This window comes from Semicossyphus pulcher, unplaced genomic scaffold, assembly GCF_022749685.1.
Source record: "Semicossyphus pulcher isolate SPU_LCO1_2020_fin unplaced genomic scaffold, fSemPul1.0.p SCAF_6, whole genome shotgun sequence".
NCBI lineage: Eukaryota > Metazoa > Chordata > Actinopteri > Labriformes > Labridae > Semicossyphus > Semicossyphus pulcher.
Genome location: NW_027211737.1, coordinates 1,452,666 through 1,480,429, shown reverse-complemented (window position 1 = coordinate 1,480,429; position 27,764 = coordinate 1,452,666). Strand labels below are relative to the sequence as shown.

Here is a 27,764-nt window from a genome sequence, read left to right as displayed (position 1 = left end):
GTTCTTCTACGGAGGACAGAAGCTAAAAGACAATTTTTCATTGTTAACACGTTAACCAAAAACACTGAATGAAGGAATTAATTATTCATTGATCAATTGTGAGAAACTGATATTTTAGTTTTAATCTTTTTAACTTTGTATTAAAACTAATTTTTAATAATTTTCATATTTAAAAAAAATTTTATTTAGGTTTTTTAAATTTATTTTATAAATTACATTTTTATTATTTTTTAAATTAAATGTAAAATGCTTTTTGATTTTTAATGTTCCCCAAATGTATTTATTTCGGTAATATTTTATTTCACATGCTGTCTTCATAAATCAACCAGAGGGGCAGTATATGTGGATTAAAACAGAGGAGAATAATATAATGAAGCATATTAAAGTGATGCCTAAATGTATTAACATAATGGTTAATTGTATTGGATTTATAAAGTTATTTATGTATTTATTCTGTGTTCCATACTCTTCACCACCAGGTAAACTAATTAAAAGTTTTAAGGTTTAGGTAAATTAAATTATAAAGCGCTTCAGAAAAAAACCACAGAAGAAGAATAAACGCAGAGGACGATTAAATCCTCTTCTCTGATTGGCTATTCATACCTGTTAACAATCATGTGACCTTTTGAGACAGGTGCTGATGATCTGCAGGTGAATGTGTCTGACCCTCCAGTCCCGGCACTTTAAGAATCCGACTCTTTAAACTGAATAAAAAAAGAGACTTTAATGATAAAAAACATCCACACGGATTGAAACGCTCGGAGTCACAGAGACGCACCGATCTGAATGAAGGTCGTGTGAAGGAAACAAAGAGTGTTTCTCTGAGCCGCTCAGCAAGGAGTGAGAGCACATTCATCTGATGTCTCCATGAAGTCCAGGATGTGTGGAGAGTGACAGACACCGATTCACAGACAGACGCCTGCAGGTGGAGAAACAGTCCTTACACACCTCTGATGGATTCTCTGTCACACCTGTACAGGTGCTGTAGGTGAAGTCCATGTTGTTATGATAAACTTACAAAGATTCACCAAAATACAAAAACAAGTTTTCAGCCAGAGAATCAGTTAAAGTTTATTCATCAGGTTTTCAGGTTTCTGTCTCCAACAAACAGAAGAGCAATAAATGTTTAACTGACAGTTTAGAGCCGCAGAGATCAAACACATTTATTCTATTTAATAATAAATTCATCTTTTTAATGGTTTTAAAGTCACAGTGTCAAACGTGTGAACACCTGCTGCTTTTTTTTAATTACATTTTTTAAAAATTAAACAAGTTTGAATTTTAAACTGTAAAAACCTGAAACAGTGATGAGGTTTTCACAACGTTCTGACGTGTTATCGACTAAAATAATCTGCAGATTAGTAGATTACATAAATAATTGTTGGTCTGACTGAAGCCCCGATGATTCTAAGTTTTAAAGTCCTTTAAATGTAGAAACTCAAATCAGAGACAGAAACCTGAAAACACGTTCACATAAACCTCAACATACCTGCATCTTCAGAATGTCAAGGTGTAAACAGGACACATTAATAATCATCATGTACGAGGAAAACACGCCATACAGCTGTGTGTGTGTGTGTGTGTGTGTGTGTGTGTGTGTGTGTGTGTGTGTGTGTGTCCATCAGGCTCAGTGGAGTGTGTGTCCCTGAGTGTGAGCTCTGACGGCTGAGTCACACAGGAAGTGACCTGTGTGTGAAGGTGTGATACAGTAGCTGCCCTGTTTGTGGTTTCTACGTTATAGAGAGACTGAAGGTGTGACACTGAACACACCTCACCATCATCACCACAACCATCATCCTCATCATCACCACCATCATCACCATCAAAATCCTCATCATCACTATCATCACCATCATCCTCATCATCGCTATTATCATCCTCATCATCATCATCATAACCACATCATCATCATCCTCATCACTATCATCATCCTCACCATCCTCACCACACACAGTCAGGACACTGTTAGCCTAGCTTAGCATAAAGACCAGACCCACACAACAGTCTGTGTAAGGAGTGGACAACATGTTAATAGCACCCTCTACAGGTCAGTAGATGTATTCTTGAACAGTCAAGTTATCCCCCCCACCTCCATTCTTTATGCCAAGCTAAGTTAACTGCATTCTGACTGCAGCTACCACACAGACATTTAAACATCTCTCTGAACAAAATCACATGTATTATCATCTTAACTTGAAGTTCAGATTTGTTCCAACAAAACTAAATCCTGTTCTTACAAACACAGGGGAGATGAGGAGTCCGTGCGCGGGAGGAGTCTGAATTACATTAACAAGATTAATCAAAACCTATAAAAGTAGCTGAAACATTATTGCTTGACTAAATAACAAAGAAACATCAGAGGTTGGTGTGGACTGAAACCTGCCCGGCAACAGAGCAGTGACTGACAGCTGTGACAGCCAATGAGAAGCTCTGACCTGCACTCTGTGCTTCCTTCAGTGTGAGTAAAGGCAGCGTTTGGCTCCAGAGAGCCAGCAGATACAAACAGAAACATCCACGTGATTGTTGTGACTCTCCTGATGATTAAGCTTACATCAGAGAGACATCAGACACACATCAGACAGACAGGTACGTGTAAGCAGACAAACTGGTAAAAATAAGACTTGAATGTTTTAAATAGTTCAAACACTGGTGAGGAAAGTATTCCACATGCTTCTCTTCCTGTGAGGAAAGCTACAGAGCTGAGGGGGTATAAAACATGTCTGCACGTCCACACACACGTCTTGCAGTCTGTCAGCCCACAGTGATTCTGTAACCACTGATTACAGTCCTCCAGGCTGTGTTTAGTACATGTAATGTCTGTAGAGGGCTCCCAGCCTGACTCAGAGCTGAGGGTCAGACAGCAGCTGATGATGAGAGTGAACACGTACAAACTCAGCGACGATGAGCCATAAACCATGTGTCCTCCTGTCACAGCAGGGAGGATGGAGGCCTCAGTGCTCAGGTGAATCACCTGAGAGCATCCACACGTCCTGTACTCGGAGTCCAGACTCAAAGGTCCACAGGAGTCGGTCCTTAGGAGGTCCATTGTGTTTAGTCTAGTGAAATGATATCTGATATGCTGCTGTCTGTCCCTCCCCCTGTTGCCCCCCCTCCCCCTGTGATGACCCGGGTCTCGTGCAGGGAGGGGGCAACGTGGGAGCTGGACTCATAGTGTCCGCTGGAGGAGGAGACGAGGGCGGAGCTGGTGCTCGCTGCACTCTGCATGCTGCTCGTCAGGTTGTCCAGGAACATCTGAGGCCTGTAGTGCTGGGGGGGGGGGGACAAGACCAGGATCAGGATCAGGATCAGCTCAAACCTCTATAAGGACCCACAACTTCTACAACCCTGAAGTGTGTCTGAACTGCAACTACACAACTCCTATCAAATGTTACCTGTTCTGTTTCTACAAACTTCTCTTTCTATATTTGATCATCAGAATCCTGATTCTGTCTCTCTGAAGTTTGTAGTGTTTGATGGGTCAAAGGTCGTCCACTAAAAGTTCTTGTTGTTTCAACTGACAGGCTCAGATTGTTATTCTAAGTGTCTGACAACATGACAGAAAGGATCCCTACAGAGATAGACCTTTTTATTACAGAGGAAGATGATTTTTGTAACCACAGATGTTACATCGCTCTCTGCAAACACACCAGACTCCATTGATAAAAACACTGATTTTACCTCACAGGACACAGGAGCTGCTGGTCTGATGCTGCCTCTGTCGACAGCTTTGTTTGTTATTTTTTGTGACACAATTATCGTGTTGGAACTGAATAACCATTTAAAACTCCAATAACTTATACAATAACACAAACAGAACAACAGATCCAGGCAGAAGTAGACCAGCAGCTCATGTGTTCAGTGAGACAAAATTGCTGTTTTTGTCAATGGAGTCTGGTGGCTTTGAAAAGTGAGTTTCTTATTTCTGATTTTTTTTTAAAAAGGATCTTACTCCTCTACAGAAAGGGTGTGAAAACACCAGACTTCCCTGTTCACGCAGTTTCTGTATGGACAAAGCACTAATTTCCAGCTGCCCATGGTCATCCCAGTGTCTGCACTTTAAACTGTTCGAGCCTGCTGTGTGTTGCTTCAGTTAGATGGTGCATAGATCATGTGTGGTGCAGGTGTAACAGAATCATACCTGAGGATCTGCTTGAATTAAGGAGAACAAATCCAGACCTGTAGGAAGGAGACAGAGAAACAGGTGAGTAACAGCGCCAAACAGTGGTAGAGACGGTGTTTACAGTCATTAGATCAGCTGACTCACTCTGCATGTCTGTGGGGATGGTGGCCAGCGTGGACGGGTGGAAGGGGACTGCATAGTCAGCCAGCGTGGACGTCAGATAGGACGGATCCAGGGCTGGGACATTGGGGACGCGCACAGTGGGCTGATAGGTCAACACTCTGAGAGGACACAGAATACTCTGATCACATGGTGCAGGTAAAGATGGCAGCAGGTGCAGCAGATTTAAAGCTCTAACTGTACAATGTGTCTCTGGATGGTAAGAGGAGCAGAGAGCACTGACAGGATGGTGGACAATGACTCTACAGGGACTACAGGTGGAACTGCAGGTGTGCCTGTGGCTCCCTCACCCCTTGGCGTGCATCTCCTCGCTCTTGGAGATGTATACGCAGCGTTTCTTCAGTGGGGGGTCAGCGTCCTCTTCATCGTCTGAGGAGGAGGAGCTCTCCAGCGTCAGGTCGATCACGTCAGCCTTCTTGGTGGAGCTGGGCTCAGCAGAATGAGGGACGACTGAAGACTGACGCACAGGAGGCGAGGCTGAGGACAGAAAGGCTCTTACTCTGAAACTGTCTCACTGTAAATGTAGCCTAATGATTTCAGCAGAGACGAAACACAGAAGGAAACATGAACCTGGCTGTGACACACAAGCCCGCCCGCCCACACACACACACACACACACACACACACACACACACACACACACACACACACACACACACACAAAATGTGTATACAAACAGATATACTCCCTGGGATGCCTCCGGGACTAAAGGGATTTTTGTTTTTATGTATGTAGGCTGTAATGTTACAACTATTGCTTAGTAATAGCAAATGACAAACTGAACTAATAAATAATACTCTCAGGCCTTGATTATTGTTACAAGCGGCAACTACAACGGAGCGTGTCTTCTCATGCTGTTACTATAGTTGCTTTCACTGGCCTGGCTACTCAGCGTGAGCGTTATAAAAAATTGGAAGATTCTGAAATGTCCCTGTGGTATGGTCCATCTATTGCCTCATTCACAAACACAAACCTTCACAAAAAGCTTGCTGGTAGGAGCTCGCAAATATGTTGTGCTGGTTAAATCAAGAGGGCACAGTATCGCACACAGCAGAGGCTGAGGTAAGGACAAATTTAAATGAATACATATTTTTATTGGTCATTGGATTGAAACAGGCTAGCCAGCTGCTTGCCAAACTGGGAAATTGAAATCCCATTCACTGCCTGGCCAAAATAAAAAGTCACACACTCGAATATTTTGTTGAACCGCCTTTAGCTTTGATTACAACACGCATTCGCCGTGGCATCCTTTTGATAAGCTTATGCAATGTCACTACATTTATTTCCATCCAGAGTTACATTAATTTTTTGCCAAGATCTTGAATTGATGATGGGAGAATCGGGCCACTGCATAAAGTCTCCTCCAGCACATCCCAAAGATGCTCAATGGCGTGAAGATCTGGACTCTGTGGTGGCCAATCCATGTGTGAAAAAGATGTCTCATGTTCTCTGAAACACTCTTTCACAATTTGAGCCTGATGAATCGTGGCAACAGCACTGCCATGGATTCTGCTTTTATGAAGTTTAGTTTGTGTTGACTTTTGTTTTGTTGAGAGTCTGAAGTGTGTAAATTCCATAGAGGCCGTAGTTAAAGGTGGTGTTGTACTGAACTGAATTATATTGAGATGTGTCTCTAATTGTTTGTCCTCTCTATTTACATACATGAGGGGGCCACAGTATTAGGAACACCTCTGAATATAACGCAGCTCAGTACAGCCCCACCACCAATGATGAGCTTGATGCTGAAATCTCACCTCTGTGACAGCTTAGAAAAAAGCCTGTACATTACAGGCGACATGAAAGCAAATCTCATGGCTTTTTCTCTAGGGCTAGCAATAATATAAGTCATAATGATTCTTGTGAAATCTTTCCTCCTGGGAGCCTTATGACCGAATCAGATCCATTTATTTTCGGATTTTGGAAAAAGTGCTATTCATTAATTAAATATGATTTAAACCGCACAACTAATGTACTGCAAAACATGCAGAAGCTGTCCAGCTCAGGCCATGGGGACCAGCCTGTTCCATGGGGTAACTGGATATAAAGTAAGAGCGAGGAGCATCAAAGAGCATGCCGCCATGACTATGCACAAATCCGCTGAAGAAGCCCTACAAGCAAGAGTTCACCCAGAAAGAGGAGCACTAGTGTCAGCTCTTGACAGAATGGACATGGCAATAACAGAAAAGATGGTGAAACTCTACAACAAAGCCTACGTTGTTGCCAAAGAGGAGGCAGCCTTCCCCTTGTCCCCCAAGCTGGTGGCTCTCCATCACACAAACGGCCTGGACCTCGGAACAACATGTAGCAATGACCAGGCATGCCGCATGTTCATCACAGCCATCAGTTTGTGCTTCACTGAGGAGTTTCAGGAAAAGTCGTGATCAGTCAGGTTCTTTTCTATCATGTAAGACTCTTCAGTCGACCGATCAGTGAAGGACCAGGAGCTAATCTACTGCACCTACCTCCAGAATGCCAAACCAGTGAACCAGCTCGTCCAGATTGTTGCCCTGGACCATGCCCATAGCCAGGGCATTTTGGATGCCATTCTGGCTGGACTGTTGAAGGTTGGGGTGGAAGAGGAGGACCTGAAAAAACGTCTGGTTGGCTTCGGATGTGATGGTCCTGCCGTTAGGTTGGGTGTGAACAATGGACCGCCAGACTCCGGCGTTTGTGCCCATCCCCCGTCCCAATCTGGTGTGTGGCTCATAGTCTGGAGCTAGCTGCTCTAGACTGTATCAAACAGGTTCCTCAGCTGAAAGACATCAAGCAAATGCTATGTGCCATCCACAAACACTTCACCTGCTCTGCAAAGGCCTCACGGGAGCTTCAGGAGATCAGCAAGGAGATGGAGATCTCTGTTGTGAGGCCAGGCAAGGTACATGCTGGCTATCACATATGTCTTACGCATTGGAGGCCTTGATGAGGAACTACAGGCCCATCTTGGCACTTTGAGAACCATGGCAGTGACCCTAATGGCAGGGGAGCAAGTGTGAAGGGGAGGGCAAAGCTTGTGCAGCAGACAACAACACTGGGTCTGGTGGCCATGCAGGTGAGAACAGTTTTAGATTTGGCATTATACCATGCTACATGTCAGGTGGAAAATCTTATTCGTCATTTACACAAATACTAATTTAAATATTTTATAATTTCAGAGTATATTAAATATTTTCACAGCTATGTTATTTTTTTGGTGATTCAATTCAGTTCTTTGTGTTTTTATTCTTTTTTAATTGTAGACAAACCCTGACCCAAGGCTGCACCAGTTCATGGATGAGGTTGGGGTTGGAAGTACCTGGCAGGGTGTCCAGATCAGCAGGACCAATGCTGATGACGACACCTTCAACACCCTCAAGCTTCGTGTCATTAACAAGCTTGTTGTGACGATCGTGACCTGTTTTAATTACTCTGCTGGGTGCGGGAGGGAGACCATGTTTTTGATGCGCTTCCATCAATGAATGCAAAAATAAAGAAGTTCCGAGGTGTAATCACCCATTGATTAAACAATCAATCAAACAGCAACTTACTTTTTAATGATACTGGAGGTGATGATCAAGCGTGACAAGCGACCAGTGTGACGAGCGGTAAAAACGTGCGTCTTCCCCTCATCCATGCGTCACTGTCAGCTGTTTCACCTGTGCCCTTTCAAGCGAATCTACCACCACCTACCTACACTGCCACCTGTGGCAAGGTGGTGTGAGCAACAAATATACATAAAAATACAAAAAGAATGGCTCCTACAAAGCTTATGTGAGTTTGTGTGTCAGAGCATTTCAAGAGTTTGGAGAACAGCGTTATGAAGGCAACATCAACACTCTTTGACCTGTCCAACTGGCCAGAAGACACCACAGATCTGAACATTTGGCACCACTGAGCTGAATGCCTTCATGGAGCATTTCCATCCAATACCTGAGACATGTGAGGAGGCAGCTAGGCGAGAGTGGCTTGACCTCAAGGGTCCCGTCACTACAGGCACCTAGATTCCCAGGTGCTGTGGCAGCAGCTGATTCAGGGTGACCGAGACAACTGAGACACAGTATTTTAGTTCTTTTGACTATATTCTGTGTCCTATTTATTGTTTCATAATTCTGTTTTTCGCAGTTTTCAGATTTGTTTGAATGCCGCTAAATAAACATAATTATTCATTTTTTATAACAACTATAGCTCATAAGAACAAAGTAAAGAAACAACATTTTGAGTTGTTTTTTGGGACGGTGGTGAAAAATGTTAGTCTGGAGCCCGACACACACACACACACACACACACACACACACACACACACACACACACACACACACACATCTTAGTACTGCAGGTATTACCATGATGTACTCACTCTCTACTTTGGGGATGGACTGAGAGGGGACCTTCACAGCCTCTTTCTTTGGTCTCATGGGACACCAGGTGCCGTCCTCCTGGAACTTGATCTCATCCACGTCTGAGCAGTCGTTCAGGATCTCCAAGAATAAACTGAACAAAGAAGAAAACACAAGTCAGACACCAGTTCACAGTAACTGAACACACACTACAAGCAGATAGATGTGTGTGTGGGTCTCTCAAATTTGATCCACTGATTCTGTTCACGTGACACAGCCATTAAACACCTCCAGTGTAAACCCTCAATACTCGAGAAATAGAAATGAGTCTGCCAGCACCTGTTTATATTTGCAAATTGTCATGTCAGATGTGATTTTATTTAAATGCTTCATATTCCTTAAATCTGTGTAACCTGAATGTGATGATTTGTAAATTAAGCTCTGGGTTTGTGTTTATTTAAACAGGATTATGTGACAGTGCTCTCCTGCAGAGCCAAGGCTCTCACCGTGATTTACAACCTCTTAACTGAACGACCGTCCCCATCCCATTTATAGTGGTTATATACACTACAGAGTCTGATTTAAATTAACATTTCCCTCACACACACACATAAATAAAACATGGAGCCTTTTAAAATCAGCAAACCTTTTTTCTTTTTACAAATGGCTTGATCCAAATACTTGTGCTGAGCAGCAACTTTCTGCTACTTAATTCAGACAAAACTGAAGTTATTGTGCTCGGCCCCAAACACCTCAGAGATTCTTTCTCTAATGATATAGCTGCCCTAGATGGCATCAGCCTGGCATCCAGCACTTCTGGAATCTGGGAGTTCTGTTTGATCAGGATATGTCCTTCATCTCCCACATAAAACAAATATCAAGGACAGCCTTCTTTCATCTTCACAACAAAAATCAGACACATCTTGTCTCAACACGATGCAGAAAAACTAGTCCATGCATTCGTTACTTCCAGGTCATGCAGTGAACCTGCTCGACTCCAACTGCCACAACTATTAATATCAGCCGTTCATTATGACTATGCTATTCTGGCTGATTTTACACATTTGTTCCACTATTATTGACATTGTAACCATGTATGTATTATCTGTTGTTGTTGTTGTTGTTGTTGTTGTTGTTGTTGTTGCTCTGTCTGCCTGTCTCTATCCTGCTCCTCCCTCTCTCCACAGATGTTCAACATGAGTCTGGTTCTGCTCGAGGTTTTTGCCTGTTAAAGGAGGTTTTTCTGTCACTGTGCTGAATGTTGCTAAGAGCTGCTCATGGTGATTCATGTTGGGTCTCTCTCTGCTTCAAATTATAAAGCTAATCTGCTTAACTGACTGATATGATAATATGAAGGTTGACACTGACAGGAAGTGATCAGCTGGAGAGAAGACATCTCACTCTGATGGGGCACTCAGCTGTATGGCTAAAGTTACAGCTGCAGAGTGTCCAAGCCAGACAAAAGATATGGGTTTTCTCATACAGGGAACTACGTTAAATAGTTGACATAAGAATGTGAAGCCTTCACCTGACTGCATCTTTGCTCTTTACTACAGAGAAAGATCTGTACAGGCAGACTGAGACAGTCAGCAGAGTTCACAGAGCTGCAAGGAGGAGCTCAGGGGCACAGGGATCCTTCTGCTGCCGTCATGACAGACTGTTAGACTGACATTAATGTACAGGTCCCTCTGCCTCAGCAGGTCCTTCTGTGTTTGAATGAGTGTGACTGACCCGTCGATGATGAGGCTCTCGTACGCTGCCTTCTTGTCACACACAGGACAGATCCAGGTGGGCTTCTTCTCATTCATCTGCAGGTAGAGCGCCGCGTCGAAACACTGCAGGTGAGAGCAGGTGACCGCCCGGCATGGCACCGTCAGCCTCATCTTACCCAGCTGCAGGACACAAAACACACACACACACACACACACACACACACACACACACACACACACACACACACACACACACACAGTGTGTTGACTGTCTGTCAACTTTTTTTATGTTTTTTTTTTTTTTTCCAGGAATAATGAACAAACATGAAACAGACATGATGAATGAACAACAATTAAAGGGTCAACAAGTGAGAAGCAACTGGATCAAAAGTCAGTACACCACATCTACATGAGCACACTGATGATGTCATGACAGAATAAAGATGGAATCTGGTGTGTTGGTGCGTCGCGTTAGCTGTGAGTGGTCTTCAGTTTAAAGGTACAATTTTTTTCCTAGAAAAATTAAATGTAGAACAAATATAATATAAATCATCACTTCTGGGCCTCTGTTCATGTGTGTTTGTGAGTGTGTGTGCAGACCATAGACTGTATAAAAAGATGGACGACATGACAGCTCCCTAAAAGTGAAGCCAAAACATTTCGGGCGCCCCCTGCTGACTGGCTGCAGTATAGGTCATAAAGCCCGCCTCCTCCATGTTAACAGGTGGGACATGAGTCAAACTATAAAATCAAAATACACACCCGATAGATTTTTCTCAAACATGGTTTCTGTCATTATAGCTAGTTATTATCATGGTGATTTACGTCCAAGTGTTCATTTTTCTGACAAGTTTATTTTTAATTAGTTATTTGATGCTGTCAAAATGATGATTGACAGCTCTGTTGACAAATTCGGCTCCTGCAGCCAATCAGTTCCAGGTGAGCAGAGCGGAGGACGATCTTCAAGTGGAAACGTAACTAAAACAATCACTACAGTCGTTGAAGTTTCCAAACCTGTGAACGTTAACCTCAGACCAACACAGAGAAGCTGCTCTGCTGTTAAACACGTCGGTTTGCAGGATTCTTGCTGTTTGTGTTTGGGTTAGCGGAAGTGGCTACGGCCGCTTCACTCACCGATCACTACTGCGCAGTCTCTGGCTCCATATGACGTCACCATCGCAAGATGGCGGCGCCTATCACAGGGGCTATTTTGGCATCAATTTCGTACAATGGGAGCAGATGGAGACGCCATCTGTTTTGTCCATCTAGATATACAGTCATTGGTGCAGACCCTTGTGAGACCCTTCCCTCTGCATCTATTCTGTTGTTTTGCTTTGCACGGGACGTTTTCAGGAGGGGCGCTGTTGTGGTTCCCTGAGCCAATCACAGCGCACAGGTGAGTGTGGGAGTGTTTCAAATAAGCAGCTGGGCCCCATTCAGACCGGTGAACATGGCGAAAGAGCGATGCAGAGTTGGCCTTCCTTCTGTTGGACAGGTTGGTGTCTCTAACCGGGTAGGACAAGCTAACCGGCAGTTAGCATGCTAGCGCAAAGGTAGCCGGCGGTTAGCATGCTAGTGCAACGGTAACCGGTGGTTAGCAAACTAGCGCAACGGTAACCGTGATGCTGCCGGTATTAGCTCGGCAGGATGGATCTGTTTTGCACGAGAGTGAGAGTGAACGTCTGGTGACGAAGAGCTCAGGAGGAGGGGTCCAGTTTGTTGACAAAATGCGAGGAAAAATCCTGCTTATTATACCTTTAAGAATATCAGTTCTTTAAACTCATCAACATGCTCACTTGCTCACAGTGACAGTAGTAACATGCTGATGTTCAGGTGTAATGTTTACCATGTTCACGATCTTAGCTTTAGCATGTAAGCCTAGTAGCATTTACTAATTAGTGCAGCGGATGCTTGATAAAAATTAGGGGTGCTCCGATCAGGATTTTTCCGGCCAATCACCGATCACTGGAAGTGGTATCTGCTGATGCCGATGACCAATCACATCTATTGGAAAGAGCGAGGCAGAGTTGGCCTTCATTCTGTTGGACAGGTAGCTGCCTCAAACTGGGTAGGACAAGCTTAGCGGCAGTTAGCATGCTAGCGCAAAGGTAACCGGCGGTTAGCATGCTAGCACAACGGTAACCGGGATGCTGTCAGCGTTAGCTCAGCGGGGTGGGCGTGTTCTTGCAGTGAGAGTGAGCTTCTGGTGACGAAGAGCCCAGTAGGAGGGGCCCAGTTTGATTGTTTTGCTGACAAAATGCAAGGAAAAATCCAACTGAATATACCTTTAAATGTAAATGTGGAGAGACATTTACATTTGATTCTTTGAGACTCTAATGCGCCCCAAAGGATGTTTGAGAAGACAATGAGAGTCATGCATGATGATAAACCCACCCATACACAATACAACACAATACAGTACAATACAGAGCTCCCAGTTCTCTTCTCTCAACAATCATTCAAATATTTAAAACATAACTCCACAGATGTTTTCTTACCGGACACATGAGAGAGACTCTCAGGCTGGTGGTGGCGATCTCACTGTCTGGATCTGCTGTCAGCTTCTCTTTAACTGCAAACACAGAGACAGAGGAGGACAGAGGCATTTAAAGGTGTGAAATATATGAAAAAATATATGTAAAGAGGAACTTTAATCATAATCTTCTATTAACAGAACAAACTTAGAGTGACTACACCCTACTGTTTCTACACCCTACACCATACTGTTGCTGTGATTACATCATACTGTTACTGTGGCTACACCATACTGTTACTGTGACTACACCCTACTGTTGCTGTGACTGCACCATACTGTTACTGTGACTACACCCTACTGTTGCTGTGACTGCACCATACTGTTACTGTGACTACACCCTACTGTTGCTGTGACTGCACCATACTGTTGCTGTGACTACACCATACTGTTACTGTGACTACACCCTACTGTTGCTGTGACTGCACCATACTGTTACTGTGGCTATACCATACTGTTGCTGTGACTGCACCATACTGTTACTGTGACTGCACCATACTGTTACTGTGACTAGACCCTACTGTTGCTGTGACTATACCATACTGTTACTGTGACTGCGCCATACTGTTACTGTGAGTACACCCTACTGTTGCTGTGACTGCACCATACTGTTCCTGTTACTACACCATACTGTGACTGCACCATACTGTTACTGTGACTACACCCTACTGTTGCTGTGACTGCACCATACTGTTCCTGTGACTACACCCTACTGTTACTGTGACTACACCCTACTGTTACTGTGACTGCACCATACTGTTGCTGTGATTACATCATACTGTTACTGTGGCTACACCATACTGTTACTGTGACTACACCCTACTGTTGCTGTGACTGCACCATACTGTTACTGTGACTACACCCTACTGTTGCTGTGACTGCACCATACTGTTACTGTGACTACACCCTACTGTTGCTGTGACTGCACCATACTGTTGCTGTGACTACACCATATTGTTACTGTGATTACACCATACTGTTGCTGTGACTGCACCATACTGTTACTGTGACTACACCCTACTGTTGCTGTGACTGCACCATACTGTTACTGTGGCTATACCATACTGTTGCTGTGACTGCACCCTACTGTTACTGTGACTGCACCATACTGTTACTGTGACTAGACCCTACTGTTGCTGTGACTATACCATACTGTTACTGTGACTACACCATACTGTTGCTGTGACTGCACCATACTGTTCCTGTGACTACACCATACTGCTACTGTGACTACACCATACTGCTACTGTGACTACACCCTACTGTTGCTGTGACTACACCATACTGCTACTGTGACTACACCCTACTGTTGCTGTGACTACACCATACTGTTACTGTGACTGCACCATACTGTTACTGTGACTACACCCTACTGTTGCTGTGACTATACCATACTGTTACTGTGACTACACCCTACTGTTGCTGTGACTGCACCCTACTGTTGCTGTGACTGCACCATACTGTTCCTGTGACTAGACCCTACTGTTGCTGTGACTGCACCATACTGTAACTGTGACTGCACCATACTGTTACTGTGACTACACCCTACTGTTGCTGTGACTGCACCATACTGTTCCTGTGACTACACCATACTGTTACTGTGACTACACCCTACTGTTGCTGTGACTATACCATACTGTTACTGTGACTACACCCTACTGTTGCTGTGACTGCACCATACTGTTCCTGTGACTGCACCATACTGTTGCTGTGACTACACCATACTGTTACTGTGACTGCACCATACTGTTACTGTGACTACACCCTACTGTTGCTGTGACTGCACCCTACTGTTACTGTGACTGCACCATACTGTTACTGTGACTACACCCTACTTTTGCTGTGACTGCACCATACTGTTACTGTGACTACACCCTACTGTTGCTGTGACTGCACCCTACTGTTACTGTGACTGCACCATACTGTTATTGTGACTAGACCCTACTGTTGCTGTGACTACACCATACTGTTACTGTGACTGCACCATACTGTTGCTGTGACTACACCATACTGTTACTGTGACTACAACCTACTGTTACTGTGACTACACCCTACTGTTGCTGTGACTGCACCATACTGTTGCTGTGACTGCACCATACTGTTACTGTGTGTCTTACTCAGAGCTCTGGAGTGGTCAGGGTTCCTGATGCCTTTCATTCTCAGCCTCTGCAGGAGCAGAGGAGACGTCAGCTGCCGCACCAGGTACACTGACATGGAGTAGGTCTGAAACACAGTGAGGTCAGACAGATGGTCACTGTGAGAGTTTCCAAACATAGCGTCCAGAGGAAATGCTTTATGATTTCTACGAGCTGTGTATTCTCACCTTTCCGATCTCAGGAGCCCATGTGACTGAGATCTGGTTCGGTACAGCCGAGGAGAGACGGACCAGCGAGGTGATGTTCAGAGGTCGACCCGGCCTCTTCTGCTCCACGCCGTTTTTTGGTGGTGGTGCGTAACCCTGCAGGAGGAAGACTTTCATTAGCATCGTTACGATGGAGTACTTAGGATGTTTTTTTAATAGGACTGAGGCACTTACAGGCAAAGGAAACAGCTTCCCATTGACTTTTATACAAAGACTGTTTGGGTAATTATCCTCCTGAGGGCAGCTGGTTTCTGACAGGCAGAACCTGGACGACACAGAAACGCACTGAATATGAATCTATAACAACAGACTGCTTACTTCTATACAACAGGAAAAACTGTAAATACTCATAATATTATTATATAGTAGAGCAATGTTTTATTTCATATATAAATGAAATATGTTTTAATGTAATGATCTGGAGCCCTGCAACATTGATCATTAAGTTGATGAATATGACTTTAACAAATGTTTCACTTAAACTAAGAAATAAAGACGTGTTATACAATACACTATATCTACGTATATCTATATACAGTGTGTGTGTGTGTGTGTGTGTGTGTGATTCACAGAAGAGAAGACTCACCTCAGCTGAATCTGAACCATGTAGTCTCTCCTGCCGCCTGGTAGAAAGTCCCTGTAAACACACACAGATTCACACAGTTTGTTCATCATTCGTATGCTCTTTCAACTCTCATTAAAATAACTGAAACAAGTCTTACCTGGATATGCAGACTTCTCTAACTTGCTGTGGTGTCAGGGCAAAGATGAAATATTTCTCCTGGTGGTATCTCTGCGCTGTACTCGCTCCTGAATACACACATGATGACACAGTGTGATTTATGAACCCCATGTAGAACATATAGCACAGAATGTTTTGTATGATTTCAAATCCATATCTGTTTATACACAGTATACAGATAATATATATATATATTTATTACTGTCTGTACCAAAGACTGTATAAAAAGATGGCCGACATGACAGCTCCCTAGAAGTGAAGCCAAACCCTCTCTATCACCCCCTGCTGACTGGCTGCAGTATAGGTCATAAAGCCCGCCTCCTCCATGTTAACAGGTGGGACATGGGTCAAAATATAAAATCAAAATACACGCCCGATAAATTTTTCTCAAACATGGTTTCTGTCATTATAGTTAGTTCTTAGCATGTCAGTGTTTTCTGACAAGTTTATTTTTAATTAGTTATTTGATGCTGTCAAAATGATGATTGACAGCTCTGTTGACAAATACCGCTCCTGCAGCCGATCAGTTCCAGATTAAATCAAATCAAATCAAATCAAATCAAACTGTATTTATATAGCACCTTTCATGCAAAAAGAATGCAACACAAAGTGCTTCACAAAAAAAAAAAAAAAATTAAAATCATATCACTAGAATTAAAAACATATCACAATAATACAAATACTGGAAACTTGCCCCTCCCGACCCACCCGCAGAGGCACACATACACTTTATCACACACAGATACAGACAGACACACATGTACATGGATGCACATACACACTCACACACATACACCCACCCACACACACGCATGCACTCAGGATAAAACATGGTAAAGAGGCATGGCAGGACACTGAGGAACAGGTGAGGAAAACGCCACCTTTGGGAGCCATCTGCACTGGGAGGGGTCACAGTCTACGCCTGCAGGGAGTGCCACCCACAGAGACCACCCCTACCCGGACAGACCGGGATAGACTCCGCACAAGGTGCAGAGCCCCACGGTCCTCCGGGCCTGAGGGATCTCCAGGACGACGTCCCCGTGGGCAGACCAATCAATCAATCAATCAATCAATTAATCAATCAAATTTTATTTGTATAGCGCCAAATCATAACCAGAGTTATCTCGAGACACTTTACAGAAAGAGCAGGTCTCAACATGAATCCACCATGAGTAGCACTAAGCAATTCGGCACATTGGCAAGGAAAAACTTCCTTTTAACAGGCAGAAACCTCGAGCAGAACCAGACTCATGTTGAACAGCCATCTGCCTCGACTGGATGGGCCGAACATGGGATAGAAGGAGATGCAGGATAGAGACAGGCAAAGAGAGCAACAACAACATATGTTCTTGTTACCACAACAACATATGTCCTTGTTACATGAACAACAACAGACACATACTTATGGTTACAATGCCAATAATAGTGGTAGACTAGGGTGAAGATTGGCTAAATAAATAAATAAATAAATAAATTAGCGAGAGAAGCAGAGTAATGATAAAGGCTGAGGTAATCGTAATTGTAACAGTTGAAGTCAACAGGTCTACTATTAGCATTAGCAGCAACAATAATGATACTATGGGGAAGGCTGATGTTAGTAGTTGTTGCAGTCGAGCAGGTCCACAGCAGCAGGTGGTCTGCAGCAACGATCCTCAGGAACCTTCAAGACAAGGGAGCACAAGAACTCCCGGGAAGATATGTGGTTAGTAATGTTAATGGGACCAGAAGATACAGAGTTAATGAGCTGCATTAATATGACAGAGAGAGAGAGGGAGAGAGAGAGAGAAAGAATTTACTCCTTTTTTATTTGAGTTTGAATTAACTGTAACAAAAGGCCTGGGTTGGGGGGCAGACACAGTCTCTATAACATTAACATTGTGGCTGGGAAACTGCTCACAGAGAAGCTCAGAGGAGTGTGTAGGACTACAGCTCTGCCTCCTGGTCTCAACTCTGGTTTGTCAGGTTTTACGACTAACAAACTTAGCCATATTACGAGACAAAAGAGCTGCACCATCCAAAGTGGGATGAATGCCGTCTCTTCCGATAAGACCAGGCTTTCCCCAGAATGTCTGCCAGTTATCTATGAAGCCCACATCGTTTGCTGGGCACCACCTCGACAGCCAGCGGTTGAATGATGACATGCGGCTATACATGTCATCACTCGTCAGATTGGGCAGGGGTCCAGAGAAAACTACGGAGTCCAACATCGTCTTTGCAAATGCACACACCGACTCAACATTAATTTTAGTGACTTCCGATTGACGTAACCGGGAGTCATTAACGCCAACATGAATTACAATCTTATCAAATTTACGATTATCCTTTGTCAGCAGTTTTAAATTGGACTCGATGTCGCCCGCTCTGGCCCCAGGAATACATTTCACTATGGCCGCTGGCTTCGCTAACTTCACGTTTCTGACTATGGAGCTGCCAATAACCAGAGTTGGTTTCTAAGCGGGTGTGTCGCTGAGTGGGGTAAACTTGTTCGAAACGTGAAGTGGTTGGTGGTGAACCGTGTGCTTCGTCTTGCGGCTATGCTTCCCTCTGAGAGTAACCCAGCCACTACCAGACACAACTCCCAGTGTGGAGGGCTCCCATGAGGAAGCACTGGAGCTAAAAAGTAAAAGGCTAAAAGACAATAAGCTGAGATAAATGTAAGAAATAAAATGATAAAAATAGAAAAAATAAGATAAAAGCAATAAAGTGCAAAAAGAATTAAGAATAAATCAATAAAAATATTAGATATTAAAAATAGATTAAAATAGTAAAAGAACAGGATAAATCAGTTAAAAGCCAAGATGAAAAAGTGAGTCTTGAGCTTCTTTTTAAAAACATCAACAGTCTCTGCGGTCCTGATGCTCTCCGGCAGGCTGTTCCACAAGTGTGGGCCACAGTAACTGAATGCTGCCTCACCGTGGGTTTTTGTTCTAATTTTAGGAATGACTAAAAGGCCGGTGCCGGAGGACCTCAGGGTCCGCGAGGGTTGATATGATAAAAGCAGGTCAGATAGATAAGATGGCGCAAGACCATTAAGACACTTAAAAACTAATAAAATAACCTTAAAATCGATCCTGCAGTTCATCCTAAAACCAGATTGATGCTTCTCTAAAATATTGTTTCTATTTAAAAAGTCATTTAGTTGCTTTAAAACCAGTTTTTCTAAAATTTTACTTAAAAACGGTAAGTTGGATACAGGTCGGTAATTATTAAAAATGTTGGGATCTAAATTACTCTTCTTCAGAAGGGGCTTCACTACTGCCGTTTTGAAGGCAGCGGGGAAGACACCCGTCTGAAGAGAGCAATTTACTATATTTAAAATCTGTTCCTCGAAGAATCCATAAAATGTCTTTAAAAGTGATGTGGGAATTGGATCTAAAAGGCAGGTTGTTGGGTTTACCTGGGAGAAAACTCGACCAAGTGTCCTTGCATCAACCAGGACAAAACTCTCCAGTGTTTCCTCGGATAAAAGCGAATGTCCAGGTGTGATAAAAGTTACATTCTGATGTGCTAAAAGTCTGGATCTGATGTCGTCGATTTTACTTCTGAAGTGGTCTGCAAAGTCCTCGCAGAGGGCGTCTGTTGGTGACTCTGAGGATTTTTTAAAATTGGTGTTGGTTAAAAGATCGAAGGTGGAGAAAAGAAATTTGGGGTTATTTTTGTTGTCTGTGATGAGTTTTGAGAAATGGAATATTCTTGCCTGTTTGACTGTTTTATTGTACGATTTGAGATGTTCACGAAATATCTGATAATGGACCGTGAGTTTATTTTTTCTCCACCTTCTCTCCGCACTCCTGCATTGTCTTTTTGATTTTTTAATTTCCTCATTTCTCCACGGGGGTAAAGGTTTTGTTTTTATTGTTTTTGTTAAAAGTGGAGCCACAGAGTCCAGAGCTGATTTCAATTTCCTGTTAAAATTGTCAGCATTAAAATCACAGGGTGCAGGTAAGATTTCAGCAGGAGTGTTCTGTAAAATCTGGATAAAATTTGCAGCCACCTCAGAAGTTAGGTAGCGTTTCCTCACTGTTCTCACCGGGGCCTCCTGGTGGTTAAAACTGGCGATGTTAAAATACACACAGTAGTGGTCGGACACAGCCAGGTCAACAACAGAGGACACACCAGTGGAGAGGCCATAGGTTATGACCAGGTCCAGGGTGTGTCCTCTGTTGTGAGTCGGCTGTGTCACGTGCTGGTAAAAATCCATGCAATTTAAAAGGTTTAAAAATTCTCTGGACAGTGGGTCCGAGATGTTGTCGACGTGTAAGTTAAAATCGCCAGTTATTAAAATTCTATTGTAGGTGGTGTGTAAGATCGATAAAAGCTCTGAAAATTCACTGGTAAAAGAAGTGGAGTGATGGGGTGGTCTGTAAACAGTGATGCAGAGAATAGGAGGACTGCTAAAAACAAAGGCGTGATACTCAAATGACGAGTAACTGTTAAAAGAAACTTCCTTTGATATTAATGTGTTTTTAAAAATGGATGCAGTTCCCCCTCCTCTCTTACTTCCCCTGATAGAAAATAAAAAGTTAAAATTTGGTGGGCAAGCCTCGGTGAGACCAACTGGTGCCTCTGTACCAAGCTATGTCTCTGTTAAAAGAATCCCATCTAACTTGCTGCCTAAAATCAGGTCATTTATAATAAAAGTTCTGTTTAAAAGAGAGCGCACGTTCAGCACGGCCAGGTTAATGTTCGTGCTGAACGTACGCTCATGACCACAGGGAGGTGAAATGTCTACATATGCAAGATTGTCTCTGTTAAAACCACTCTGTCTGTGTGCCCGGGGAAAACGTCTGCCTGTAGTGGTTTGAATGGGAAAAATGTCTGGTGGGGGAGGTAGAGGTAACTGGGACCTGTAGGAGGAGCTAGTGAGTGTGAAGGTAGTGTGAGCAGCTGGTGTTGTGGACGGAGCCACTACAGGCAGAGAAGAAGAAGGAGGCTCAGGTAGAGGGGTGTGCAATGTAAATAGTCAATCACGTGGAGTGTATCGGACAACATACTGCATGTTAGCCCTTAACATCGAGCTGCCCAGACTGTTAGGGTGGACGTTGTCATTCCTGTAAAAGGAGGGACGGCTCCAAAACAGATTGAAGTTGTCCATAAAAACAAAGTTGTGAGCTCCGCAGGCGAACCGGAGCCAGGTGTTGAGATAGCGCAGCCTGATAAAACGCTCATCCCCGCGGGACAGCGTTGGCAGGGGACCACTGATAAAAACAGCCTTCCCACAGTTTTTTAAAAGGCTAAAAAGGTCATTGAAATCCCTTTTTGTCAACTCGGATTGCTGACGATTCGTGTCATTGCAGCCCACATGGATTATCACCCGTTTTATTGGATGGAAGTGAGTGCAAGAACCCCAGGCAGTTTCTCCCGGATGCCCTGGACTGTGGCTCCAGGAAAACAGTGTGTAGTGCCATTAAAAGAGCGAATGTTCCTGGTGATGCTGTCCCCCACTATCAAAGTAGTCGGGGGGAGAAGGGGACGAAGAGGAGACAAGTGGGAGGACCTACGTGAGGACGGTGTACCCCCCACAGTGTGTGGCCGGGCAGACGAGTGTGGTGAGCCAGCCACCGCCATGTCCAAGGATGCTGAGCCTTCGGATTGGGAAGCCGCAGGGTGTGGCTGGCTGGTCGTGACAGGGGACCTCTGCAGCGAAGTGATGGTTCCTTTCCTAGCAGAGGGGACCCCTGCTGCCTTCGGATGGATGAGTCCTCCGGAGTTTCTCTTCCTCACGGCCTCCTTTAGCAACCTGCGACGGGCGGAGGAGGAGGCGAACTTAACCACCCGCAATGGAAGCTGAGGAGAGGGTCCAACCAGAGGAGGGAAGTCCTGCATGCTCAGAATGCCGAACCTGTTGGCCAGCGGGAGGTCCAGAGGTGGACAGAAAGGGGCGGGAAGCTTTGCACGGTGTTTATCCCTACATGCCACCGACCAGGGCTCCGGTTGACGTGCAGTCGAACTCACCGGGGCTTCCACGTCAGCTCCGCTGACACATGCCTGTGTCTCCACAGGCACTCTGTCACTTACAGGGCGCCTCGAAACCGACTATAAACAACGTCGCTATAATGAGTTGGTATCTGACAACCTGTGATCGTTTAGAAATGATATATAATTAAATATATAAAATGCAGTGAATAACTGCAGATTTGGTTTTTTTTCTGAGTCAACATCTGAGTAAAAATAAGTTCATCAGTTATTTCCCTGCTAACTTTTATTACAGATGAATGAATGAATTCAGAAGGAGCAGGAGAGTCTCTCTGTCAGCAGGTAACACTACGTGTGAGAGTGATCATCAGTGAGGTCGGGTTTGATCAGTGTGACGTGATTTCTATTTATCCTGAAACTTTGAGCCCAATAAATCATTTTCATAGTTCATGAACCGACAGTATTTGGGCTGATTAATTAATTAATTCAGATCAGATTATCTGTAATCAAAAATGTAAATAATGAACAAATAATATAAACACACAGTGCTGTAGGAAATGTCCATATGGCTCTGCAGCAGGAACACAGACTGCAGCCTGTTCTTCATGTGCAGGTGTTTGTTACACAGGTAACAGGTTACAGAGAGGAAACACTGTTACTTTGTGTTTCATTAGAATGAATACAGAGCACATGTGTACAGACACAAACAGCTGTTAAAGCAGACTGACAGCTGATCCAGCGATGATCAGCTGACGCGATCATCACAAACGGACGTCGCAGCACGTGACGCTTCATCGGAAAGGACGTCTCATGTCTCTTAAAAAACATTCCCTCGTTTCCTCTCTCCTCTCTTGGTTTCCTCGAGTCTCTCCATGCATCTCTGGTGGGAGGGACTAAGACGCAAGTGAAAGACGCAAGTGAAGGAAACATGGATGCAATTTAAGAGACTTGGGAAGCAGCCAGAGTCTCGCTGATAACGGAAATACATTCAATGAAAAGCTGCCTCAAGTAACTGGAAAGCCCTGACAGCGTAACATAGCCGACATTGCGTGTGACAGCAGCAGCAGCATCGCGTGCCAAAAGTTTTCATGCAGGAGACAAAACAGGATGCAGCCCCTGGACAGGGACACAGCTACAGACTCTGATACACTGATAAAGGGCTGCACATCATTATATTATAGGGCTGCATTATTCATTATTCATTAATTCTCTGAAAAAACCTGGCTCAGATCCCAACGACTTCAATAACGTCCGCCCTATCTCCAACTTACCTTTCATCTCCAAAATCCTTGAAAAAATAGTCTCTTTTCAACTTCACGCCCATCTCACCCACAACAGCCTCTACGAGCCTTTTCAATCTGGTTTCCGTCCCCGTCACAGCACCGAAACCGCCCTCATCAAAATCACCAACGATCTCCTCACTGCAGCTGACACCGGTTCACTCTCCATCCTCATCCTCCTTGACCTGAGTGCAGCCTTCGACACTATCTCCCACCCCATCCTCCTCAGTAGACTCTCCTCCATTGGCATCACTCACACCCCCCTTCACTGGTTCCGCTCCTACCTCACAGGCCGCACCCAGTTCATTCAGCTCAAGTCCTTCACATCCGTCCCCTCCCCAGTCACTACAGGTGTGCCCCAGGGCTCTGTCCTGGGGCCCCTCCTCTTCATCACTTACCTCCTCCCCCTTGGCCATATCCTCCGCAAATTTAACATCCATTTCCACTGCTTCGCGGATGACACCCAGCTCTACCTCTCCTGCAAACCGAATTCCACACTCCCACCCCCTTCCCTCTCCTCCTGCCTTTCTGAAATAAAATCCTGGTTCACCTCAAACTTTCTAAAATTAAACAGGAATAAAACCGAAATCCTTCTCATCGGCACCAAATCCACCCTATCTAAAGTTGACAGTTTCTCACTCTCCATAGACAGCACCTCTGTTTCCCCCTCCCCTCAGGTTAAGAGGCTGGGTGTCATCCTCGACAGTACTCTATCCTTCCAATCACACATCAATAATGTCACCCGGTCCGCTTACTTCCACTTACGTAATATCAACTGTCTTCGCCCCTCCCTCACTCCCCACATCTCTGCCATTCTTGTCCACAGCCTCGTCACCTCCCGCCTTGATTTCTGCAACTCCCTTCTCTTCGGCCTCCCCCAGAAAGCCCTCCATAAACTTCAGCTTGTACAGAACTCTGCCGCTCGGATCATCACCAGAACACCTTCTTCCCACCACATCACCCCCATCCTACAGCAACTCCACTGGCTCCCAATCAACCAACGGATCACCTACAAAATCCTTCTGTATACATTCAAATCTATTCACAACCTCGCCCCTCCCTACCTCTCCGACCTCCTGCACATTGTCACTCCATCCCGCACCCTCCGGTCTTCCTCCTCCATCCACCTCACCGTACCCCCTGCCCGCCTCAGCACCATTGGGGCCAGAGCTTTCAGCCGCTCTGCTCCCCAGCTCTGGAATTCTCTACCACCTGACCTCCGAAACTGCACCACCCTCCCCATCTTTAAGTCGAATCTCAAAACTCATCTGTTCCGCCTCACCTACTCTCCCCAACTCTAAGCACTGTCCCTCACCCACTCCTAATGTATTTTATCTGGTTTGTTTTACTCTTGTTGGTGTTTTTACTCTTGTTTGTGTTTTTTGTACAGCGACCTTGAGTGTCCTGAAAGGCGCTTATAAATAAAATGTATTATTATTATATTATTATTATTGCTCTATTCAGCTGCAGAGGCAAAAGACGTAGTGACGTCGAACAAGAGAAGCCAAAAGCAGACAGCGCCCTCTGCTGTTTAAAAAAATTGTATTGCGATTTCTTCATCTTATTGATTTGACTCGTCAATTATATGTATCGATTATTAACTGCATTGCGAGGTATCGCTACATCCCTAACAACAATCATTTAATCTTTTCAGCTTTCAGCCAGAAAATAAGACATTCCTAGCATGCGTTCTTAGAAACAGTAAGTTTCAACTCAATTTACAAAGAGGACAATTTTCAGAGGGCTAATTTTAGCAGCAGCTTAGCTTACAGCCCCTGAAGCAACACCACAGAGTGTTGAAGAAACTGCTTTTAATCATCTTTACATTAAAAAAGAGAAATAAAGCCTTACAAATGTGTGACAGTACTGTGTAGTGACTACATCATACTGTGACAACTTTATGTCACTTTTCATGTTAATAAACTAAATTCTAAGTAACTAAAGAACCGCCTGGTTTCCTCAGGAGTCAATCATTATCAACATTAGATATAATGATGAATACTGATATCAATACATAAAACTAAATTATCAGGATCATATTTTTTTCAAGCCCTGTGATTTACTGACGGCCTGTTCAGGTGTAACCCCGCCTCTCGCCCGTGATAGTCACCCTGAACAGGATAAGCGGTAAAGATGATGGATGGATATGTTTTTCATAATGCATCCTTTTTAACAGCCAATGTTTCATTAACATCATTAAACATTACATATTTTATTGTTAAATTAAAAACTGATATTAAAAATACTGTCTGAAAACTGATGTGTTGTCATGATATTCAGGTATTTTGGTTTTCAGCAGAATGTTATTAAACCCAACGCTGAGATCCATGTCTAAGGGTTCAATGTTGTCAATCACATAAAAAGAGAAAGTACAGACAGACCTAGACTTGAAGGTTTGATGAGGACGTCCAGCACGTCATAGAAGGGGAGGGGCTTCATCTGCACGTCGGGGTGGACAGGGGGGATGGGGGGGGCGGGCTGCTGGAGATTCATGCTGGGTTTGGTGTCGGTTGTTTCACCAGTCAACAGGCTGCGGTGTGCGTTACAGGACTGACTCCTGCATACAGAGAGGTCAGAGGTCAGATACAGCAGGGGACAGCAGTGACTATGTGCTGTCTATGATCCTGGACAGACTCTGATCTTCTCCTGCAGACACTCTGCAGCACATTCACCGTCCACAGGAGTGTGTGTTTACACCTGAAGCTCAGACACTCTCACACCTGTTCCCATAATATATCAGAATACCACTGAAGAAACAGGAACCTGGGGAAAGACGAGGAGAACGAGCTGAGCACCGACACTCGATTATTCTAATGAAGATTAACAACAGAAGCAAACATCCAGGCCTTCACAACAAAATACAAGAGATGATGACATTGTTTGAGTGCTCTACAGAAACCTTGTATCTCCAGTAGAAAAGGGGAATCAGACGCTTGTTCTCAGGATTAGTCTGAATTGATTTATGATATTAACTTTGTCTTCCAATTGAAGAAAAGAAACAACGAAGATTATGTCTGTTCATCTAATCAAACCGTAGATCTGATAACCATCAATCACCTTTAACATCTTAACACCTAAAAACCCACATGTTCTGAACAAAGATATGTGGACTTGTTAAAATGTGGTTATCTTTGGGGTGACTGTGGATTTAAAAAGGTGCATCTTTGCTCAGCATCTCTAAGGTTTTTTTGTTTTAGGAGATTAAGGGCTAATTTCAGTAACACATTGTGCAATAACATCTATCAGATCTTCTATTCTATTTTAATACAGCAGAAATTATTACTTCAATTATCTTCTGAATAGACGGTCAGCAAATTGATCTGCAGCTATTAAAATAAATACATTGTTTAAGTAGCTCTTATTTATCTTCTATCTATCTGTGTATGCTCTCAGTGCATATTCTGGTTTTTATTTTTTCACTGAGGGACTCTTGATCCTTTAGAAAAACTGAACGAGCTGGCTGTACTTAGATTTAAACATCTTTCCACAAAGTATGACTACCTTGAAAACATGTGACTGCAATATGTCTTTGGTACCCTGATAATGTCAACACTTCAAAGTGTTGTTTTTAATGATAAAATAATCGCCAGAAGAGCCCCAGCCAATGTTGAAGTCGACCACGTTTCAGGTGTGAAAGACTTGATGGATAAATCTTGACAGAAATCAAGTGTAGAACTCCAGCTGCTGGAGGAGACAAGAGCAGGTACAGTTATTTCTGTAACATCTCAGAGAGCACAGTACAGTGCTTCCTGCCTGACATGTACCTGTAATTAGGTGGGTTTTTTGGCTCGAAGCAGTGTGTAGCCACAATGAATGTCAGTCCACAATAAGAGGGGTCCACTTATCAGCTGAACCGAGGTTTGATTACCAAACAACGCAGGGCATTAATCGATTATCTACAGATATTTATTAAACATGTTCAGCTTCATCAGACGTTTACACGTGATAAAATAAACGCTGATGTTAGACCTGTTTTTTTTTTATGTGTATTTCAGTGAAAACAGATATTTGGGATGTTGTTTGTCTATCGTCGTATAAATAGTTAGCTGCATGTCATCGATTTCATTCAGAAGTCATTAATAGTCATTAATATTACAGTAATAAACGCCTACTTACTGAAACAATGTAAGCAGTCATTACAACATTACACTTCAGTTTGGTTTCAGCTCAGGTTAGAGCAGCGAGCTAACAACAGACCTGTTAGTAAACGGCTGGCAGGAGATAAACTGTTAGCATCGATGCTAACTAACGCTACATAAACATTAACGATCCAGCCTAAACATATCTGGCAAAGCACTTTCAACTTAAACACTCATAAATCGCATAGTTTTCTCGCTAACAACTGTCCTTTCATGTCGTAATAATAGCAGAAGTAAGTCACAGTCGGTGTTTTTCTTTTCGCCTACCCGAAACTCCTCTTTCCCCGCCATCTTGCTGTTCCGGTCATCCCGCCCAGCGAGTCTACTTCCGGGTGACGCCGTGGTCATTCTAGCTCCGGTGATGCTGTGGAGTAGGACGACTCCATAACTTCATACTCTCAGAAATGGGAGTTTTTCAAAATACAAAATCCGCAAATACTCAGTCTCGTTTGGAAAAGATATCAAA

General features: G+C 43.8%; 1 protein-coding gene across 2 annotated transcripts; it reads right to left on the bottom strand.

The window, feature by feature from the left end:
* Positions 1–662: 662 nt before the first annotated feature.
* pias2 (protein inhibitor of activated STAT, 2) lies at positions 663–27,602 on the bottom strand. 2 transcript variants are annotated; one of them, XR_011309582.1, is made up of 15 exons: positions 27,566–27,602; positions 25,541–25,716; positions 15,944–16,031; positions 15,808–15,858; positions 15,396–15,486; positions 15,183–15,317; positions 14,977–15,082; positions 12,825–12,898; positions 10,346–10,506; positions 8,635–8,768; positions 4,591–4,777; positions 4,265–4,401; positions 4,139–4,176; positions 779–3,267; positions 663–704 (listed from the first exon to the last, which is right to left on the bottom strand). XR_011309582.1 is itself a non-coding variant. In XM_069683514.1 (14 exons), exons 2-14 carry the CDS (start codon positions 25,650–25,652, stop codon positions 3,052–3,054), a joined length of 1,530 nt encoding a protein of 509 aa, XP_069539615.1. In that variant the 5' UTR covers positions 25,653–25,716; positions 27,566–27,602; the 3' UTR covers positions 737–3,051. The 2 variants fall into 2 exon arrangements, 1 of the variants encoding a protein (XP_069539615.1); XM_069683514.1 differs by lacking the exon at positions 663–704 and having other exon boundaries at positions 737–3,267.
* Between the last annotated feature and the right edge of the window lie 162 nt (positions 27,603–27,764).

Coding starts and splice junctions, on each gene's coding strand:
- pias2 (XM_069683514.1), bottom strand. CDS start 25,652: ATGAATCTCCAGCAGCCCGCCCCCCCCATCCCCCCTGTCCACCCCGAC. Junction 15,487..15,807: donor ATGGTTCAGATTCAGCTGAG/GTGAGTCTTCTC, acceptor TGTGTCGTCCAG/GTTCTGCCTGTCAGAAACCA. Junction 3,268..4,138: donor TAATTCAAGCAGATCCTCAG/GTATGATTCTGT, acceptor CCCCCCCCCCAG/CACTACAGGCCTCAGATGTT.